Source organism: Epinephelus lanceolatus, chromosome 21, assembly GCF_041903045.1.
Source record: "Epinephelus lanceolatus isolate andai-2023 chromosome 21, ASM4190304v1, whole genome shotgun sequence".
NCBI lineage: Eukaryota > Metazoa > Chordata > Actinopteri > Perciformes > Serranidae > Epinephelus > Epinephelus lanceolatus.
The window spans coordinates 3,910,496-3,927,815 of NC_135754.1; the positions used below are offsets into that span (position 1 = coordinate 3,910,496).

The window sequence follows — 17,320 nt, forward strand, 5'->3', positions numbered from 1 at the left end:
ATGATGTATGCGTGAGTGTGCATGAAAAAAACAGGAAAAATCCTGTCCCATATTGATTCAATAAGGAACGAATTTTGGGACGTGAATTTTTTTGTTCTGTTTCAGGGTGGCAACCTATTCCTCTCTGTAGGTGGGTGATGGACACTGTACTGTTGGTTACAGAAACAATCCAGTTTTGTTCGGGGTGCATGTTCAATACTGTTGTTTAAGCAACAAATTTAGTCTGGTTGTCTGGAGTCTGGTTGTTAGTAACATTACAGATGTGAACAACGGGCACCAGAGCTCCATACAGCAGCGCCCTCAGGAATCAAGTGGATGATAGACCTGTGTTACATTGTTTTTCTATGACTTCACACTGAATGGTGTTAAGGTAAATTAATTTGTGCATTATTTTTGCTGTGTACATGAATACATTTTGATTTATTCTGCCAAAACTGTTGGTTTTGACATATAGAGCTGATGATGCTGAGTAATCCAGCAAATAAGTTGTCTGGAAAAAAAGCTGAACCTCGGTCAATCAGGTCATCACCCTTATAACTCCACCTGTCTCACAGTGTTATAATCCTCTGTATAGCGTTTTGACATCTGATAATACTTATTCATGTATCTGTCACCCTAACTGGCCTTTATGGATTGTGTTTATTTGTTTTACCTGTGCCTGAAAGAACACAGCCCCACCAACTCAGTCAGCATTAGAACGCCCGGTAACGCCAACAGATAGAAATCCTTTCCTAAGTTTAGAAAGCTGATGAAATTGGGGTGTCGGTAGCGTAGTGGATAGTGCCAGCGCCCCATGTACAGAGCCGATGACTCGCTGCAGCGGTCGCGGGTTCGACTCCGGCTCTCAACCATTTGCTGCATGTCTCCCCCCCTCTCTCCCTCACTCCCCCATTTCACTCGCTCCTGTCAATTCTCTCCTGTCAATTAAAGGCAAAAGCCTGAAATAATAATCTTAAAAAAAAAGAAAGAAAGCTGATGAAATGCCAAGCCCATCCAAAGTTTAATCATGCTGTGTATGACTGAGAATTTTTGGTCAGTCAGGACTGTTTTCTTACTCTGAGACTAACAGGCCCTAATTTCTTGATTTATTTCTCTGGTAGTGTTGTAAAAAATATGGATTTACATGTCAATTTTGAATATTTGTAATGGTTTCAATACTATTTTTCCGTAGTATCAATACACTGGTAACAGCTATGTTTTCTTGCTCTCTCTTGTTAATGTTTACAGTCGTTCTGCAGTCAAAAAAAGGCATCGTTTTAATGTAATAGCCTTGTGGTATTCATTTATAACACTATTCTCAATATTGGATTCCATGTAATTTTTTTCCCGCCAATATGCTGTAGGCACCTCACACACATGCAGCCGTCATACCATATACCATAATGAAATGTCATGAAGGTATGAAACAATAGATACCGCCCAAGTCTGTCATATTCCTTTTATTACTTAATATTTGACTGGTCATCAGTCATTTGAATATGCTGTCATCATCATTGCTGCTTCTGTCAGCTGTCAGTAAGCTGTCATCTGTCCATGGCTCAGTCCATGTGACTTCTCTTTTGCTGCGCAGAGGATTGTGGGTCAGAATAGTCAGACAAGCATGCTGGCCTGCACACTGCACAATGTGACCAGGTGTAGTAGGACATCCTGGTACATTTGGAATACTGCATTTGACAAACTAAGTACTGGGGCATACTAAATAGTATGATAGTATGGGTATTTGAACGCACCGTCAGTCTACAGAGTGCTCCCTCTGTCCTCATCTTTGTATTTTATTCCTGCTGTCTAGTTTGAGTGTGTGTGATGAATGTCAGAGTTTATGATTCGGTGTTTAACATTAACCCCAGATTTGAAGGCAATGAACACAGTAAACTGTTTATGGTTAAATGAACAATCTGTTTTACATTTACAATGATTTACTTCTGAATGAACGTTTGACCAATATTAAATTGAGGTGTCTTATTTTACTGTACTTCAGTCCTGTAACACTGATGTGCTAAAACAAGCATTAAAGGCAGATGTCAGCTGTTACTTATTACACTTTACCATGCTTTACTTTGCTAAAATTAGCCTTGATTTTCAGCACCACCTTTGTCTTTGTTGCAGGTATTTTGCAGCATCCAGATGGAACAGTTCTGAAACAGCTTCAGCCTCCACCTAGAGGTCCACGAGAGATGCAGTTTTACAGCATGGTAATACCTCTATTCTCTTACACAATCACATTTTACTTTTAGTTTTCATCAGTGTTTCCCTTTGAATGTTGGAAATTCAAATCATCAGTTGGAGACCCCTAGGTCAACTGAGGTTGCTTCAAGTGGAGCAGTCTTTTATTAATTTATTTATTTTTTTGCTAGTCAGTGTGCTGTGCAGTGTTCTTCTGGTGACGTTTTGGTCCCCAGATTTTGCTGCAGAGTGAGCACCCTTGACTTTCAAGCTACTCTATGGTACAGACAATAGCATACATGATGCAGCAGCACAGAGGAGGAGAAACTGTCCACTGGAAGGCTCCAAGATAACATTACATTACATTATCTTCTCTCTACTGCTTGGAAGTGGTGAATTTACAGCTCACAGCAACTTGATACGACACTCAGTACGTTTGCATGACATTAGAAAAAATTGATTTATTGTGTTAGTCGGACTAAAACTGGACTTCTAAAATACATGTAAACATGTTAGTCTGACTGAAATCATACTAAAACGAATTTCTCAAAGTCTGACTGACTGTATACATGCAGGAGTAATTCGACTCCTAATTACATTATCTGGGTGTGTTAGTCAGACCCAAACTGGCATAGGCACTCTGCGCATGCTCCACAGTTTCCAACCTGGGCTTTGACCCGGAAGTTGAATAGCATAAAATACGTAACAGAAGAAGAGAAGGATCAGGAAAAGTTAAATGTACAGCATATAAGAACTGTACAGAGCTGTGACGTTGTCCACTGTGGTACCAGTTTGCCACGTAGCTAACTTGTTTGTCAGTTGTTTGGCTTGTAACGTAATAGTTCAACCAGAAATACTAACAAGCTGAAGGGGGGCATATCGCTACCTATTGTAGCGATGTCTGACATGCTTCGGTCAATAAATCAATTCCCATGCTTGTATACTGGGACAAGGACAGTATTCCAATTAAATGGCCTAGTTGAGCTATAACCACTAAACTGTGCATGTATGTGTACTGACAGTCTCTGGATTTTTTGATATCTAGTGTCGGCAAAATATGTTGTTGCACATTTCTTTCATTAGTGCAGTTTGCTTGTTTACTGTAGTACATGAATGCTACTGTCCAACTGAAAGTCCCGCAGAGCCCAATTTAAACTTAAAAAAAAAATTAAAAAAAAAAAAGATTTGTTGAATATTTGTATTGAATGGTAGCAATCTGATTCGACTGACATAATTCTGAGTTAGGTACAGCCCTAGTTTTTATATCTTAATGAATATGAAACAGGTGTTTATATATTTATTGGCATTGTTCTAGAGTGTTGAAAATCTGATTTTAAGAAAAAAAATTCCAAAAATCAGATTATAATAATAAAAAAGTGGAACAAACATTCTGTTGTCTCCCCATGTGCATGAGCTGTCTAAGCTGTCACCACGACAGAATAGCCAGGTGAAAATAAGGCTACATCCACACTTATACATTTTCATTTTAAAATGCGTTACTATTGCTACATCTACACCAAGTGTCCAAACTGCTCTGTCCATTTGGAACCCCTAAAATGGAGACCTTTAAAAAAAACGTTGTTGATCCCGTTTTAGTTAGAAAACTCCAGGGTTTTAGGGTTTTTTGTGTTTTAGTCTGGATGGACGAATTATGGAGACCTTTGAAAACAGTGACATGGGTCTGATTAGTTGCAGTATCAAGTCAAAACTTTATAGCTAGGTCTACATGCCTTTTGTGGTTTTATCCTTCACGTGTGGGTACTCCTTTCCTTTTGCCACGGCTTCCTCCGGCGATGGATAATGTTCCTGGTACTGCTCTAGCTTGATGCCAAATATATTTGCAACGACTTCCTATCTGATTTTTGCCACCTTAACCACCTTACACTCATGTTACTTTCACTAACAGTTCCACCTCATTGTAGGTCCAAGCAAAGAAATCCCTGGTCCCACTTGTTGCCATCTCTGAGGTGTGTTCTGTAGGCAACCAACTGCACAGAAGACAGTCAGCTTGTTCAGTACATGTGTGCCCAGTGAGTGTGAATTGTCATGTGATTTGTGTTTTCAGGCGTGTTAGTATGGATGGAGATTATTTCTGAAATGGTGCTAAAATGCTTGCCTTTATTTTAAGACCCTGACACACCAAGCCAGTAATGTTAGTCAGTAATGTTGGGCCATGGGTGAGCGTCTGTCGCCCTAGTCTTTGCTGTGTGGCCACACAGTTTGCCCTTGGTCGCCTTAATCAGCTTTTATTCAACCAAATAAGCATGTTGAATTGTTGTCGAAGACGGTGGAGCTCGTCGCTGACTGAAATCACCGTGATTGGTAGGTCAGCTCAGCACAAGAGAAGAGAAATGGAAGTGTGCAAAGTAAAGAAAGAGCTAAAGTCAAGAGGGAGTGAGACCATAACAAACTTGTTACATACGGTCAGATTATTTTTCTTTATCCATTGAGCTAACTGGCTAACTAGGGTCAACACAGTCTTCCAGTTTCTGGGGCTGTAGTCTCCTGGTTGACTAGTCGATTATTTGGTCAATATGCTCTCGTCCGACCAAATTCTCATTAGTCGAATAATTGCCGTGTTACTTTCATAAGGAGAAAAGTGCTACATCAATAGCTTTCCAGGATTAATCCATTATTTCTTGCAGCGGGGAGGACAGGCAGAGTTACCTGTGAAAATGTTGACAGAAAGTTGAACTCGCCCACCCTAGGCTCAGCGTCGCGGTGACGCAGACCTCCTGTCAGTTTCTGTAAGCTGAAACCATTTCCCACAGTGGAAACGAAGCTTGTATTTACTTGTATTTCACAGATAAGAAACAATGATTTGTGAATACAGTCAAGCCCCCACTTAAATAGCATTTTAAGTCGTGTGTGATCTATCCTTCAGGGATTTATACTTCGGGATTCATCCTAGCTTCATATGAACAGAGGAAATCTCCGCTCATCGCTAGGCAAATTTATACAATGTAAAATGCCATAGGCTGGTGCTAATAACGTTAGCATGTTGTATTTGTCTGGGAAACGTGTTTAGTACAGGACAGTTGTTTTGTCAGTGAACTTTGTGAGTTGTAATGTAGCCAAACTGTGTGCCATTACCTTTGTTGAATGTTGCTGTTGTCCCTGGCTTTATATGAGAAGAGGAAAAGATCGCGAGACACTAGGCTAATTTATACAATGTAAAATGCCATAGACTTGTGCTAATAACGTTAGCATGTTGTATTGGTGGGGGAAATGTGTCCAGATAAGACAAGTATTTGTCTGTCAATTCTGCGATTTATAGTGAAGCTGATTTGTGTACTTGTGTTTGAAATTGTCCCTATTAAGCCATATTTAATGCGTGTTTTGAATCAACTAAACTTTACAGCACTTAACACAGTCCTCCACCACCAACTAGCGTTTTGGAGGTGTAACTGCAGAGTGACACAGACACACCACCGCAGAAGTAAAAATAACATGCAGATTTTTTTTTCCCCCGCAACTAATTGATCAGTTGAAGATTATGTACGACTTTAGTTAACCAAGATTTTCTTTGGTTGACTACAGCCCTACCAGTTTCCCTTTATGAATAAAGATTGCAGACAACCACAGTCTGTTGGTTGTAGAGAGTTATTTCCTCTCACACAGGCACAGAACTGTAGTCTGTAGTCTTTGCGGTGTGTACGTATGCAACTTTTTGGCCAAGACACGGTGATGTAAGGCAATGCAACAGTTGGCTTTCGTCGCCGCTAGTTCTCTAATGTCAGTGTAGTGTGTTTGGGCCTTTAAATGAAAATGTATATGAGTGTGGGAGTGGCCTAAATATAGTGTGAAAAATAAAGCTTTTCAAATGTAGTCTAATAATTTCCTTTTCATTTGCCACCACTGTATTGATTACATAACCAATTGATTTAGATAACATTTTTTACATTTAATATTAAGGTGTCAGTTGTTGCAGTAATCATCAATCCATTGATTTTTTTTCCTGTAAAAGGTCAAGTATAGTGAAGAGTGGCATCTTCAGATGTTTTATTTTGTTCCAAAAAATTACAGATATAAAATAGAGAACTTCTTTATATCTGAGACTAGTTTTTTCAACTAACTAATCATGTACATTCTTAATAATCAGTAATGACATTCCATATGGGTGGATGTCATCGCACAGTGGCACATGTGTGTGTGTTGCTTCACAGCTTCAGTGTTTGCTTTAGAGCTTAGCAGCACTGTCAGTCTCAGCAACTCTCATAGCAGTGAGTCATAGTGTCATGTCCGCCCGTCTCTTGACCAAACCAGTCACACCTAATCCCAACAACACACACATCTCTCACATTGACCCCACATCCTGCACACAGCTGGATGTCTTGTAACTAAACAGGTCATATTTAACATCACGGGGCTGCTGTAATACTGTTTATTGTGCTGAACTGTTGCCATTTTCATGATAATGAATTCAGATTTTTCACTTTCTATCAGTATTTTTTTTTAGTATCCAGGCAGAAAAGCCTCAGAAATACATCTTTTGAGGTTTGGTTCAGACAAAATAAGCACTTTGGACTTTGTCACCTTGGACTCTGGGAACATGTGATGGATATTTCAATATCTTCTGATATTTGATTGATTAATCAATTAATAGAATAATCCAAAAAGTAACAAACAGATTAAAGCCCTACACTAAATTTACAGTGTCCACCTATATGTGCTGTAGTATGATGAAATTAATGTGTGTGTGTGTGTGTGTGTGTGTGTGTGTGTGTGTGTGTGTGTGTGTGTGTCATAGGTGTATGCAGAGGACTGCTGTGATCCATGCCTTCTGGAGCTTCAGAACCATCTGCCCAAGTACTATGGTACCTGGTCCTCTCCTGACAGCCCCAATGGTGAGAGACTGAACTCTGTGTGTATATCCATCCCTCTCTTACTTATGTCCAAAATACATGCAGGTTAGGTGAGTTGGCCCTTCCTATGATATACTGGTAATTATAGCCCAGCTGATGCTGGGTTTCTGAATCCAATACTGATAGTGAAAGTTGGAAATTCAAATCATCAATTGGAGACTCCTAGGTCAACCGAGGTTGTTTCAATTTTTTTTTTTTTTTTTCTTAAGTCAGTGTCCTGTGCAGTGTTTTTTGAGTTATTTTTGACTTTAACAAAATCCTAATTTTGGCCAACATTATTTGGCACAACACAAACAAACAATCTTTATTTTTGAATAATGATCAAGAGACTTACTGAGCAGGACATTTTACAGCTGAAAACTAAACTCATTACCTTGTGAACCTGATGACTGTGCTACCAAATTCAGTGGAAATACTAAAATGACCTTTACCTCAGTTTGGCTTTTCTGTCCTGCAATTTGTTGTTGCATAGAGATTTTTTGGCAGTAAGTGGGAAACTAATATATTGGTGTAGCTCTGGTGCTAATTTCTCTGACCCTGTGTATGTTGGGTTAGGTGCAGGCCCTGTAGCACTCAATGTGACAAGTGGGTCAAACCCCGATTGGTTTCATTTTCAAGGGATCTGGAAAATGACTATTTGTATATCAATTAATAATTGCTTGTCCCCTTGAATTTGTGAATAAAACTTTGTTTTTCTTGCATGTTGCCACGTTTAACTGAGAATCCAAAAAAGGCGAACATTCTTATAAATTAAAGTGAACAGGGACCGCATTTAACAACAGCAAAACTAGGTGTGGGTGAATATCAAATATACTGAATGTATTGTGGCTTGTTTGTTGTGAGCTGTATGAAATGACTATATTGCGAACATTGAGAAGATGAAGTTAAACAGAAGAGTTTGTTTCCACAGCTCACTGTGAATAAATCCTCATGTTTAAAGGAGCAGTGGCAACAGTTTAACTTTCTGCTAACTGCTAACATCTGACCGTTGTCCAGGGCCCTATTTCAGAAAGCAGGATTGGTGAAAACTTTGAGTATGTTACTGTGTTACTATGGCAACATACAATTTTGCTAAAACATTACGATTTAAAACATGTCAGTATAAATAGTCTCATGGAGTCTCGTGTTGTCAGTAAATATGCATGTGTTTGGGAAGTACTGAGCATCCGACTGGATCAGTGAGACTGGGATTATACTACACAAGTTTTGTCAGAGTTTGAAAACAGATGTTTTGATATAGTTTTGTTTAGGGCTGGGCAATATGTCTTTGTTGTATGAGAGTTTGCAACTAGATGTTTAGATATAGTTTTGCTGTTGCAAAATGTGAACCCCTGCAACTTCATTTCATGAAGAATGTTCACTTTTTTGGGATTCTCAGTTTACCAAATTCAAGGTAACACAGGGTAAGTAATTGATATACAAATGGTCATTTTGTGGGTGAAGTATTCTCTTATGGAAAGATGGTCTCGTTGCAATTTCAGCCATAAAATCCAAATTACCATAAGCTATTGTTATTTCTTCTACAACCTAAATTCTTCTTATTCGTCTAAAGAGTATGTGATGCTCCTGTGATTGAGAAAGGATTTTACTGCAAGTTAAATAAACTGTTGGGTAAAGTCCTCCCTCATCACTCTGTAAACATTTCTCTCAGATGTGTGGTGTAAAAAAACAACCTCATATCAGAAACATGTTATCAGCAATATTGATTGTTCAGTATGATTTTTTAATTAAAAAGCCTATATTAGTTTCATATAAACAAACCAATAACAACTGTATACCACACCTCAACACTGTTGTGTCCATGCCGCTGCCTCAGACCTGTACCTGAAGCTGGAGGATGTGACTCGACGCTTTGTCAAGCCATGCATCATGGATGTGAAGCTGGGCCAGCGGAGCTACGATCCATTCGCCTCACAGGAGAAACGGGAACAGCAGATCAGAAAATACCCACTGATGGAGGAGATAGGCTTCCTGGTCCTTGGCATGAGGGTGAGTTTGACCTGTTGTGTTGGTGAGGAGGATCTTTTCTCTGTCAGTGTAATGATTTAAAAACTCTGAGAGGTGTTTATGTAATAATCTTTTGTTTTAGTGTGAAACTGGTGTACTTTAATCTGAGAAACAACCTCTAGACCTGATCAGAACAATGACTAGGAAATGTACATATAAACAAACTGTTCAATGTGATTGAAGTTTCATTAATGCCAAACAGTCATTCCACTCCTCTTGTACCTGCTCATTAATTTAAGTTCGTGGCTGCTAGTCTTGACCCCTGCTTGATGTGACACAAAGAAAAACATTGGCCACTGCCAATGGTTAATGTCATATTATTTGCCAACAGGCTGATGGCAGTCAATAAGGTGAATATCTGCCGATACCGATGTTCAGCCGATAAAGCAGTGCATCCCTAATTAGTCAGAAATTCCAAATTTGCTTGAGGTCAAATACTTTTAGTCGCTTTTGCTTTGCCTATTTTGATTAAAATAGCCAAAGCTACCTTAGTAAATGTCGACATTTGTTGCACAGATGTTTGTTTTACCAAACTTTATTAGTTAACTAACAAAACAAGCAACATAGATCTTTGTAAACTAACATGAATCTTCAAGAAAGGTTGTAAATAAAAGCATATTTATAGCCATAATATTTTCAGAAACCTTTTATGAATGAAAATACAACTTTAGCTCTAGTACCTTACCTGGCGTACCATGAGAACAGAAGTAACCGGTTGAACATCCTGAAATGGGTCAATGTTTAACTCGTGTGAAATGTGAAATATGTTTATGTTGTTGACTGAGCTGAACAGCAAATAATTCACCCTTTCATGTGTTTGAGTAAATACACAGGCAGACAGACAGACGTTGACCATCCATGTAAATCAGGTGGGCAATTAATTTTCCCAAGGGGCCACATGAGAAACTACTGTGACTATTGTGTAGGACCGAACCAATAGACTGAACTTAATTCTGCTCAATATTAATTGTATTGCTTTATAAAAAGCAATGCAGTGCTCCTAACATCGTGTTGATCATTGTCGTCCCTTTATTGACTGCATTGCTGCCAGCTCCTCCACTACCTCAAAGTCCTTCATTATCCCACGTACAAAGAGGAGTAACTGGGCTGTGTCGTGGACATCGCAGCTCTCATCCAAAGCCAGGGAAGCTCCTCATCAGTGAAGTTCTTGTATTTCTCTGCGTTTAGTCACGTAGCAGCGATTCAACACAACGACCTGTACTCCACAAACTAAGCACACAGCGTTACCTTTGACTACAGTAAGCAAATACTTAGATGTCCATGTCTTGGTAAAAACTCTATATTCTGTATCAACCTGTCTTTTTTTACTGTAAGCTGACATTTTTGAGGGCTAACAGCTAACTCAGCGTCTCTTGTCGAACACATCACTGTGAACGTGCGTAAGCACACACGCATGCATGCACATAAGGAAATCACCTTCAAAATAAAAGCAATGCAGTTGAATTGCGTGCATGCCATGCACTTGTTAAGCCTTTGATTTTGAATTTCTGATAGACCTCCCATGGGCCAGACACGGACTGCCAAAGGGCCGGATGTGGCCTGGGGACCGTAAAATGCCCAGGTCTGGTGTAAATAGTGTTTGTTTATCTGCAGCTGTTTGTTGGATCTCTGTATAATCCTAACCCTGACCTCAGGCTGTGAGCAGGAAACACGCATCATGTCAGTGTCTCATTATTTAGTCCACATGGGTAAAACAGATAAATGTCAGGAAAGGAATAGAGAACTTCTTATCCGATGGAAAGGAAGAGAGTCAAATAGCGAAACCTTTATCGCTCTGATCAGTTTCCATTGCAGTCTGCAGTCAGTATCATCATCATCAGTGAGTGTCCTGGTTTGAGTTTTCCTTCCTGCAGCAAGAGACAAACAAAAACACCCAATGAACTACATTAACTCTTTCTGTCTGTATTTGCGATTTCTGTCCAGTTATTAGTATGTTAATAGTGATTTGGAACTCATGGGTTTGAAATGAGACAGATGCCAATAGTATACCACGGTTCAATACTGACACCAGAATGATATTATTAAAGGGCCAGTGTGTAATATTTGGCATGGTTTATTGTCAATCTGAATCTGAATCTGAATATTCTACCCATTAATATGTTTATACAAGTGTATAATCGCTATAAAATAAAATTCGTTTGGTTTTCGTAGCCTTATAATTATGCTTTTATATATATATATATAGCAAGGGCCTTGCTTTAGAGAGGTCGCCATCTTGCGCCGCCATGTATGTACGGCAGACCAAGCGGACAATCCAGCCAGCCAGAGAACGTAAATGAACCAACAAAGACAGCAGAAGGAAGGAAGAAGGAGGAGGAAACAGCAGAGAGTGTTAGTAGTTCGTCGATAGAGAGTAGTGAAAAGTTTTTTTAGTTATAAAGTTTGCGAATGGACCACACTTACCACGCAACAGGAGAGAATGAACCCGAACCGTCATCTGCGAGGAAAAGAAGACACAACTTCACTCCTTGTGATGCACTCTCTGCGGTGCTTTTCCTCCTGATGATATATCTCCCCAACGATGGTAGCAGTAGCACCGAATCCCATTCTGTGCATTCAGCCTCTCTTCTCGCCCGCTCAGCATCAGACACATGGAGTTCCTCATCTGTATGCTCCGGCTCAAACAAGTATGGCTCTGGGTCTGTGTCCGCTACAAGAAACTCTTCAAAATCGCGTTCAAAGTCATCCATTGCAGCTACTATAGTCCGGAGATATTGCTAGGCTAAATAAACAGCTGAGCTCTGTTTACCGGCTACGCTGTCAGTCAGTGTGCGGGCTGGAGATTGGTGGAGCAGAGAGGGGAGGGGGTCCCCACTCGGTATGGTAAACGAGTATGTGTGTATGAAGTGTGTCTGTTACGCTAGAAGAGTCAGAGTTTGGGATGGAGTCTTTTACCCCCTGGAGTGTTACCGGAGTTTTTGGAGTGCTCAAATAAACTGGCCTTTTTCCCGAACGCTCCTCTGGTCTCCTGCTCATGAGGGATTCATTACAATATCGTAACATGGCTTAGATTTCTAAATAAATATTCACCTCATCGCTAGATAGACCTACTCCTGAAAAAGTCGTGCGCAAGGCTTTTTGTCGCTACGAGGCCACTGTCATTTACCCGACGGGAGGGGTGAGTGAGTGAGCCCTGCAATCTAGAATTTGACCATTGATGTCACTGTTTTCAACCCATTTTACACACTGGCCCTTTAATGTCTAACTTTGCTGAGTATAAACACATTATTCAAAAACTCAGTCTTTCATGTAATAAGATTTATCGAGTCACAGTTCTCATCATCATCATCAGCATGCATGTTTTTTCTTTTTTATGCCTCCATGCTGGTGATAACTGTGGCTGGACGCATTATGTTTTCTGGTTGTCCGTCTGTCTCATCCTTATGAACACGATATCTCAAGAACACCGCAAGGGAATTTCTATAAATTTGGCTTAAATGTCCACTTGGACTCAACAATGAACTGATTACTTTTTGGTGGTCAAAGGTCAAGGTCACTGTGACCTTGTCTGAACTTTAACATTTTTGTATGTTCAGTTGACCCACTGTGCTCTGACCAAAAGACTCATTTAGACCAGCTACTAATAAGAATGATCTAATTTGGAGTGTACAAATGAATCCATGCTCTCTATTTCATCTCTAATTAGTACACAATTTCAAAATTCAAATGATATAGCCCATTCAGTCTATTTACAGTTCATCTTTGAAAACCCAACTGCCAACATTGAAATTAACCACAGCATTACCCACCTTTATACAGGGGTCTGGGTGAACACTCGATTCTGTTTGGCTGTAGAGTGTCAGTTTAAAACTGAAGTAGTTCTGATGAAGCTGTTCACTGCTCTAAATTAATGCACTGGCTACATAATAGTATCTGTATTCTGTTAACACAGAGAGTAGTACTTCAGTGTCTCATCCTCTGAACACCACAGGAGGGAGACTGCAACACAATCTGCAGGCACTACACTGCTCCTTTGAACTTCAACAATAATTTTACATCCTATCCGCTATTCAACTCACTACTTCAGGCTGCGGCAAACAGTAACGTTACACATGGCGTATTGTTTCTTAGTGAAAATCTTGGTATTGATTTGGGGACAATGACATGGCTTGATAGCTAGCTAGTCTTGTTATTAACATACTGTCAAATTATATTTACTGTTTGTAAACTGTATACAATGCTATTGACTTTGAATTTTGCTAGCATAACTCCAGCTTTCTGCCCAATAGCTGAGCCAAAGGGTTCCATGAGCTGGGCGGACTAGAGTATCTCCTATTGATGAGTCATATCTAGGGTTTGTCCTATTTACTGGAGTAGTGAATAAAGTTTCCATTGCATTAGAACCTTACGGGGTGGCAGTGATTGTTCCAGGTAAAAGGTAAACCCTCAAATGTTAGCTTTGAAACTGAGTTATGGAGATTTTGATTGCAAAAAGCCTAAAAATATGAATGAATATTCTTACTTTTTATTTACAGTTTTATTTTTTATTCGGCAAGTGACCATAGTATAAGTGGGATAATACCCTTCGATTTTAATAGCCTTCGCAGAGGCAACTGTTCATGCCTTCATGCAGCCGTTAAAAAAGTGTTAAAACGGACAGTCTGAGTCAGTGTGAGTTGTGGATGAAGAAATGGGTTAGGGTGGTTGCTGAGGAGGTCATGAACTGTGTTTCAAGGAAATAAGTAATATATTTGTAACTGCTGGTCTTTGTGTACCTGAAGAAAACAGCCCATTGATTGATGTTTTGTCCTGAAAGGCCTGGCAGTGTTTGTCTAACCTGATCCTCAGTGTAAAGTCGCTGATGGGATATCACCTTTATGGCTGCACGTCCCCACCCTTTGTAAACTGGTCATAAATATACTGTCCACCTCGTGCTCTGACTTTTGCTCCTTTGATGAGATTGCTGGAGATAAATGTACAGAAGGTGAATGTTTGATCTGTGTTACAGCACAATAGGCTGACAAGTGACAATGCATATCACAATAAAACATGTACATCTTTACCTGTATCCTCTATTGTGTTTTAGAGGAAAAATCTACTTGACTAAAAGCTGCGCCAATCCATATGTGTATATGATTGGCGGGTCAAATGATTTTTTGTAATGTGAAAGACGTTGCTTGTAATGACGAGAATCCTTACCAACTATACAGTTCCTCTCAGCTTCACAGAGTGTTGTAGTCTCTTTCAGCCCAATGTGTTGGATTTATTGCCCTAAACTTAACTGTCTGATTCCCTGCTCTCTAATCAACCTTGTTTCCAGCAGCAGGCAGCTGTTTTCAGTTGGAAAAAAAAAAAAAAGCTCTGATAAACCCCACTGTACACTACCTGCTCAGCACCACATAGCAGACGGACAGGTGAAAAACCTATCATCATCATGATAATATGTCAATGTTTTACAGTATTTACCACGGTAGTAAAAAGAGAACTGCTACAGCGTTGGAGGCAGGGCCTCACTTATTCCTATGACAGATGTTCAGTGGCGCATGAAGCCAATAAAGCTCAACTGCCTCGTTTAAAATTACCTGGATGATCAACACTGCTTCTACACTGTGTGGCTCGTAGAGCAAGTGAACTAGAGACCTCATACAGCCAAGCTGGGTACTTTCAGCTTAGCGCTTCACTAACTTGAATGGGGATAAAATTATTCAATCATGCAGCTCTTTTAGACTTTCCAAATGTTATCAGACCGAATGGATAAAATTCTGAAAGTGAAACAAGTGGTTTCATGGGTTTGTGACTCTCAAAAGAATGTATCCACTAATTTACAGACATCTCTTTTGCCACATAATTCAATGGGACAACATTTTTGAGCCACATGGCATCTCATGACAAATGTCATTCTTCAGGGGCTTCAAAGCCCAGCGCACTTCGTGGGAACCTGGTTTGTACTGTTCACTCAGCTGCCCCCTAGTGGCCAATATATAAGATAGTACAAATACTAAGGTCCAAGCAGTTGGGGGTTCGGGCTTTGCTCAAGAGCACCTTTGAAGTGCTCAGGAGGTGAACTTTAAAGCCAAGTCCCTACTAATCTCTATAAATGGATATCTGCTTATGTATGTATCTGTGGGAAATGGTACAAGGTTTTGCTATCATAAGTGTTCTGGTTTTTGTTTGTAGTCTGAGTAGGGTTGACCAGAGGTGGGAGTAAATCACACATGCAAGTCATAAGCAAGTCTCAAGTCATAACCTTCAGGTCTCAGCAAGTCCCAAGTCACTGTGGTGAAAATCAAGCAAGTCAAGTCAAGTCCTTGCTATAAGTCAAGCAAGTCAAGTAAAGTCAAGTCATTGGTTAGGTCAAGCAAGTCACATGTCAAGTTGCACTCAGAAACTCACAAAGATGATATAAACTGCGCCCAGTGGTGGAATGGTATTGTACGTACAAATCTGAGTCTTTCTCCTCATGCCGCCCTCTAAGAACTACATTTATCTGACAGCTTTAGTTACTAGTTACTTTCAGTGTTGGGTAAGGGTTACTTTAAAAGTAATCAAAGTACATTACTGCGTTACTCTCTAAAAAAAAGTAACTAGTTACTTTACTGCGTTACTCCCTGAGTAAAGTAACTCAAGCACTTTTAAAGTACTTTTGAGTATTCTACATTTCCTATTGGGCAATGGACCACAGGGCGCTAAGCCTAAATTTTTTTGTCTCCAAAATTAAAGTTATGGACCACTTGCCCTTCACTGAGATCCAATTCTCCAATCACAGCCGTCACTTTGACCAGTAGAAACACAGAACGATCTGCTGTCGTAGACAACTGTATGACAACAACACCCCAGCATTTTTAATATTTCCTCTAGGGATGTTACCACACAGAGTAAAAGGGGGAAATGATGGTGTGAAACAGCAGAGGCACTTTGTCAACCCGCTGAGTTAACGTTACTGTCATTAGCATCAAGCTAGCAAACAACGGTACATCCTCACGGTTGGACATAAAGTAATAACATTAACAAATAGCGGCAGGGCTTTTACTCACCACAACTGCAGAGGCTCCCAGCTTCATTTGAAACAAACTACATTATAGACGGTCCGTTATTTATTAATCCCTCTGTATGTTTATATATTTACTTTTTATCCGCTCCGTTGTCTTTGTAAAGTTAACATATCGCACCGTCATTTCAAACTCAACATTTGTTTCAAATTAAAAGCCCCTTATAACCTCAGCTGAGAGAATTCCTTCATTTTCTAAATAGGCTTTTATTCTGAAACATTTGTCAGAACTTCCTGTGGAAGATACAGTAACTTGACAGTTTACATATGGCGCTTCAAATATAGCACCTGCCATCTGCTGACGCTTTTAGGTGACTACACCAACATGTCGGCTGGCACATATTTTTATACAGTCTATGGAACAGACACAGTTCTGGCAGTGACTCAAATAATAGTCAAAGTAATAAAAACAGGACAAGAATAACCCGATGACATCACACACGCCATGAAAGACGACCGGGGATAATTGGTGAGTACCAGCTTGTACCAGGCATAATGCAAGGCCTGAGTCTGAAATATGTCTGTCAGCAAGTCCTACTTCACCTATTTAGACAACGGCAGCATTTCTCCGACCACGTAGTGAGCCACAAGCTCCGTGGCTTCTTTCAGACTGATAGGTTTAACGTTATCTCCGTTATTAGAACCAAGCGACAGCCGTTGCTGTTTCGGAGCTGAAGGACCAGCGTTCTAAAAGTAACGGAAGTAACTGATATCTTGTTTGAAAATGTACTTAAGTATTTGATTACTCAAACAGCAAACTAACGCGTTAGGTTACTCGTTACTGCAAAAAGTAATCAAAGTCCCAACTCTGGTTACTTTACAAATTAAGATTTTGCACTCAAAACATATGGAAATATAAAAGTACAGCTGGAACTATGAATCAGTTTATAAATTTGCCACTGTTCTGATAATCATCTGTCATTTTGTAATGCAAAAAACATTTCATGGCTCCAGCCTCACAAATGTGAGGATTTTTTTTGCTCCTTTTGCTTTTTATTATTTAATATATATTATTTAAGCTATCTCTCACTATTTCCAGAATTTTTACAAACTAAACAATCAACTGATTAATGGAGAAAATAATCAGCAGATTAACCCATATTGATAATTATTACTGAGTAGTTCAAACTTAGCTCCACCTCAACCAACGAGCGAAATCCTACTTTTACATTAATGCATGAGTCATAATAATCTAATGAGATCATATATACAGAAGCAGAAGACTACAACAGTCACACGGGACATTGTTACAGTACTTTTACTTGTAATACTTTAC

The 17,320-nt window shown here is 39.7% G+C and overlaps 1 protein-coding gene across 2 annotated transcripts in view; it reads left to right on the forward strand.

Moving 5' to 3' along the window:
• The window catches only part of ipmkb (inositol polyphosphate multikinase b), a 53,787-nt gene that overhangs the window by 13,131 nt on the left and 23,336 nt on the right, over positions 1-17,320 (forward strand). For both annotated transcript variants that reach the window (XR_013488432.1, XM_033611901.2), the window contains exons 2-4: positions 2,107-2,192; positions 6,914-7,010; positions 8,845-9,017. Coding sequence is in view for 1 of the 2 variants with exons in the window: in XM_033611901.2 (XP_033467792.1) it covers positions 2,107-2,192; positions 6,914-7,010; positions 8,845-9,017 (356 nt within the window). In the remaining variant the exon portion in view is untranslated. The remainder of the gene's footprint in view (positions 1-2,106; positions 2,193-6,913; positions 7,011-8,844; positions 9,018-17,320) is intronic.